The sequence below is a fragment of the Salarias fasciatus genome, chromosome 6, assembly GCF_902148845.1.
Source record: "Salarias fasciatus chromosome 6, fSalaFa1.1, whole genome shotgun sequence".
Classification (NCBI taxonomy): domain Eukaryota; kingdom Metazoa; phylum Chordata; class Actinopteri; order Blenniiformes; family Blenniidae; genus Salarias; species Salarias fasciatus.
In genome coordinates, this window is record NC_043750.1 from 32979883 (window position 1) to 32985435 (window position 5553).

Below are 5553 nucleotides of genomic sequence, written 5' to 3' on the forward strand. Positions count from 1 at the left end.
GTCCTGCTGTCCCTCTATTCTCCTCTTTCCCTCCCTTTTTCTTTTTCTGTCACTCCCTCAGATCTGTTACTTCATCCATCCCTCCCATTTTATCCTTTTAGGCAGTTTTTTTCCTCCTTCTTTGCCTCAGGTCACGTTTCTCTTTTCCATCACACACTGCCCATCAGGGGAAGTCTGGAAAAGGGAAACTGACCCTCAGAAAGCAGGTTTTTCAAAGCATAAACACTGAAGGCGTTGTTTGTCCCCTGCCTCTTGATATTTACATTGATTGTGTAATAATCAACACATTGCACAGAAAATGTATGAAGGGATGGGTGAAGTCCTTGACCAACCTTCTACTTATAGATTGGTCACATGGTTTGATGCCTGTGGCACGTGAGCTCATCTTACATAAAAAAAAAAAAAAAAAGGTTGTGCAACATCATCTCTCCTCTTTTTGGCACATCCCCACAAATTTAAACACTCTTTACCTGAAGTTTGTTTTTTGTGCCAAAACCCAATGATCACTGTCGAACTACTTATTGCCTTTTATGTAAAAATAAATTTCAGCCCTTCACTTTCCTCTCGTTTTGTTTGAAGGTTTGGAAGCTCTTTCATTCCACTCAATGATAAAATCACATGCTCTTACACACAAATACGTGTTTACACATGGTCCTGGCCCCGCGTTGTGCCCACAGCATGTGGTGTCATAAAATAAATGCTATGTGCTCTGCAGCGAGGCTCAGACTGCATGTCTGAACTTTGCATCTTTGCATGAAGCTGAGTTTCATAACATTCTCAGTCGTGGCACTTCCCCACTTGAACTGAGCTCCCTCTAAGAATAGAGACGAACGGAGGCCCTGTGGCCGCAGAGAGACGCGCAGATCGATGCTGAAGAGCTTTAACGCTTCATGGCCTTGAGAACTGAAGTTTTTCTCTTTCATATTTATGTGTGAGTGCAGATGAACTTTGCTTTTTTGTTTTTTTATGTTTCTTCATTCATGACACAAACCTGAGAGAAGAGAGAGCACTAATGATGATATTTATAGCAACTTAATGGACGTCCAATCCTTCAAGCTCATTTACTGTGATATATCAACGTCTTCATTCTCTTTAAGTGACATTTTAATGTGTTCTTATTTTAGGTTTTACTTTGATGAAAACGTTTAGGCTGCTTTTGTGATATAAGAGGTTACTATAAGGAGGCAAAGACAACAAACAAAATTCTTTTGTAGGCTTCTTTGAGGCTCATCAGCCCCCTCTAGTGGTCAGTAAATTACCACTACAAAACAACTCTATAAATTATTCTGACATTTCTGGCTCAGTGTTAATTATGAGATAAATTTTTGTCACATTTGAAGATCTCGTTTCTACAACCACTTTTCAAAAATATCCATCCATCGAGCTGTCTATCATCTTAAACATTTGTTATGGTTGAAAGTGTAGTTTAATTCTTCATGATTTGAGATGCATGAATTTCCCATCAAAAATACTTGTTTTGTTTAATTTTCATAAAATGGAAATCGTATTTGTCATGTTTCAAATGAACACATTCCGTAAAAGGGGCACATATCCAACAAAGTGAATGATATTTATATAAACTCTATTGTTACTGTGTTTATACTCTTAGGAACTGTTCTCGCATCCAGAGGTGTAGAGTTATTTCATACAATATGAAATCAATGAATAAAAGATGAATTTGATTTCCTTTTGTCTCGATTCCCTCAAGGTATTCCTGCTGAAGCTTTCTGGCGCCCCTCAGTGGAAACCTGCTACACATTTGAAGCCACCACTTTATAATATTTTTGGTTTGTTGCCTGAAAACTTTAATAACTATGAATATTGTTACATATTCAAGGTAAATTTTCATTGTGAACAATCTGATGACACAGAGCTGTCCAAGAATAGTTCCAGGATCACAAAATAGCAACACATCATTTTTATTGAGTTTTTCTTTTAAACTGAAGTAAAATAAAATCGACTAAATGTTTCAATTAATTGAAAGAAAAGTATATGTCATCACTATCCAGGATCTTCTGGCTACAAACTATTTCAATCCTCACAATACATTAAAATCAGTAAAACAAATTACCGGTACAATTAGTACTGATAGTTATCAGTATCCTGAGAGTACTGAGACGGTTGGGTATCGCTGACGATGAGGGATGCATTTCTCTCTCTCGATGAACAGTGAGTGGGTTTTACAGTTTATGTCCTTTTCCAGCGCCATGCGCGACTCTTCCAGGTGAGACAGGGAGCTTCTGGCTTCACTCAGCTGCTGCTGCAGAGACGCCAGAGAGGCGTCGATCTGCTTCACCTCACCTTCCAAACTGCAGACACGAGAAACACATGAGGACACAGAGAAAGGGAGGTGGGAGAGAGAGAAGACATGTACATACCTGAGCTGTGGTTCGTCCCTGCAGAGCTCCATGTTGGGTCTGAGGGATCGGAGGTAAAGTCTGGACTGCGCCACTCTCAGAGGAGCCTCTTTGCTGTCAATGGCCTGCTGCAGGAGCACCATGTTCTTCTCCTGAGCCCCGATTTGCTCTAAGATCTGCACTTGGGACCGAGAAAAATCAGTGATTTGCCATCAGTCAGTCCGTCACGCTGTTGTCGAGCGTTGTACCTCAGCATGCTTGTTCTCCAGCTGCGTCTTGGCCTCACAGAGCTCCACACAGCGCTGGCTGAAGGCCCGATCCACGCTGCAGCACTGAGCTCTCAGGTCCTCAGTGGTATCCTGCAGCAGTCGCTCCACCAACAGTCTGACACACACACACACACACACACACACACACACACACACACACACACACACACACACACAGAGAGCATCCCTGTGTTTGAATCAAGCATCACACCCTGCAGCAGCTTCATGAGTCCGAGCTCGAACCTGAGACTGTAAGTGGCCTGTTCCTCCTGCATCGCCTTGGACAAGTTGTCCTGAGTAAACTGTGTCCACGATGAGGGGTTACACACACTGCAGCACACCACAGAGCATGTCAGGCACATTTTCTCATATTCATGGATTCATTTCACGTTTTCATCCATTCAAACTCACTGCTCCTGCAGCTTGGCTGAGCTGGGGTGGAGTTTGGTGTCTGGACTGGTGTTGCTGTGTCTTCCACTGCGGTCATCAAAGCCATAAGCCTCCTGCTTATCAGACCAGTCCATTTCCAACATCTGCTTGGCCTCTCGGTTCATCCTGGAGCACATGTGAAAGACTAATGACACATTTCTCCACAGCTGGGCTGCACAACAACAGGTGAACATGTGAGCATGATCCGCGATAAATAAAACATATTCAAGCACTGTATCGTGCTGCCCTCCTCTGTGGTGAAAGTTATTAAAATGATGGCGATGCTTCATATGAGTGAGAGCGACACTGACTTGATCTGACTGGTGACCTGAGCCGTGGTTCTCCTCAGAAGAGCCTGGACACTCCTGATCAAGTCCACCTCCTAAAGATCAGACTCCAGATTAGTGTCTCACTCCATCTATCTTCATCTCAACATTCACTTTTTCAGAACACACATTTTACAACTGAATGTAATGAAGTGAACGTCACTAATATAATACATAAAAGTTTAAAGTAGAAATGATTATTGTTGGAAGTATAAACAGGTGTCAAACACTAATTCATTATACTAATGGAAGCAAATAGAAATGGATATTAATTATTATTATCATCACTGGTTTTCTTGATGATGGGTCTATCGCCTCCCTGGGTTTGACCCCTGACCCCTGTGGGTCCGGGTACCTTCAGCAGCTCCTCCTCCACGGAGTCTCTGACCAGGTCTGGTCCCAGTCTGCGGGCCCTGCAGCTCAGGTTGTCGGTGGCGATGGCGTACGGCGTCTCGGTGGCGTCCAGCGCCCGGTCCAGCCTGCCCCGCAGCGCCTGCAGCGCCTCTGTGTCGGCCTGCAGCCGCTCGACGTGCCGCTGCAGCTCGGAGCTCCAGCCGTGGATCTCCTGCAGCCGCTCCCCCAGCAGGCGCGTCCCCGCGGCCTGGCGGCTCAGGGCGGCCGCCTCCGCGTCCTGCTTCAGAGCCCGGGACTCCCGCTGCACGCTGCGGGCCTGCAGGCGGTCGGAGCCGGCCTGCTGGAGGATGGTGTGGTAGTTGGAGAACCATTCTCCCGGGGTGTACTTTGCCGAGCGGAACCCCGCCGTGGCCGAGCCCGAGGAGGGCTGCGCGTCCCCGGACGGCTCCGCAGCGCTTCTCCCCGGGACTCCGTGAGCCGCGGCTCGGCTGTCACGGTGCGGCCTGGACACCAGAACATCAGAGCTCATCTTCCTTTCAGCACGGTGTAAATCACACTAAATCAGCCCGACTGATGGAGAGAGATGTTCCCAGGAAAAGCGGACACGCGCTGACTCCTGCGTTTGTTTGGTGTTTCCAGTAGTTACAGGTTGCAGCAGCTCAGATCACCGGACTGGTTGTTTGGTTCTAATGTTCATGCCTTTATTTCAATATTTACACATTAATTATTTTTATTTATTTTTGTCATTAATTTGCGTTTATCTTGGCGTCTTCCTGTTTAATCTCGGTTTATTTATAGATTGATTGTGTATAATGAGATCCTCTCTTCAAGTCTTTAATGCTTTTTCAATCTTACCTGCACACCCCGTTTCTCTTTAACTTCAATTTAATTTTAGGATGAGGTAAAATAATAGTATCGGGATACAGTTACCGGTAAGTCGGCCGTAACTAACTCAGCCCCAAGCAAGTCGGCCTATAGCCAAGTCGGCGCTATGCATCAAGTCTCATGCATTGAGCGTGACAGTCACGCATTTTGATCTTTTGCCGCGCACTCATGCCACACATTGTATTTCTCACGCTGAAAAAAATACCAGTAAAATTGTCTGGTGCGCTGCTGCTATGGCACTGTCATTCACTGCTTCCAGCCTGGTTTTTCCTCCTGCGAAGTCCACCTGAGATGACATGAAGTTTGTGCAAAGAAAGAAGGAAACTTATCGGTGCTGAACTGACTTGAATGGTGGGTTGTGTTATACATATTACAATGTGAAAATGATTTAAATGAAAGTGCATATTGTGAAATGTTAATATTTACATTAAATTGTTAAACTAATTATGATGCACTTTATTGTGTTTTGCAAAAAACAAAAGGCCTTTAAAACTGACACATTGTTACCAACTCCTCACTTAGTAACGTTCTAGATGACGTCATCTGCATATCTAGGTCAAATTAGATGATGACGTCACTTAAAACGATACATTGTTGCAAACTCAGTCAGGAAGGTTCTAAATGACATTTTCATACAGAAAGAAGGAACCATATTGGTGCAAAGTGAGTCACGTGAAGTGACAGAGCTACAGCCATAGAGTCCTGACTCCTGATCATTCAAAGGCAGCTTTTAAAATGAAGTACAGGTATCTATTGTCATACATCTATTGTGTTTTATTATTCTTTTGCAAATGTAGAAATACTATCTACAGTTACAAATCAAATTTGATTGGTGCCTTGTCTCATGTTATCACACAGCGACATTTGAATAATTTAGATTGATTTGAATTGATTGAAAGTCCATTTTTGTCCCACAGGGGGGAAATGCAGTGT

At 44.1% G+C, this 5553-nt stretch overlaps 1 protein-coding gene across 1 annotated transcript; it reads right to left on the reverse strand.

Moving 5' to 3' along the window:
- Positions 1-2095: 2095 nt before the first annotated feature.
- On the reverse strand, positions 2096-4264 carry LOC115390868 (tektin-4-like). The gene is made up of 7 exons (XM_030094899.1): positions 3737-4264; positions 3367-3437; positions 3038-3181; positions 2870-2956; positions 2606-2741; positions 2379-2533; positions 2096-2309 (listed from the first exon to the last, which is right to left on the reverse strand). The coding sequence occupies exons 1-7, from the start codon at positions 4262-4264 to the stop codon at positions 2096-2098; spliced, it is 1335 nt and encodes a 444-aa protein (XP_029950759.1).
- Between the last annotated feature and the right edge of the window lie 1289 nt (positions 4265-5553).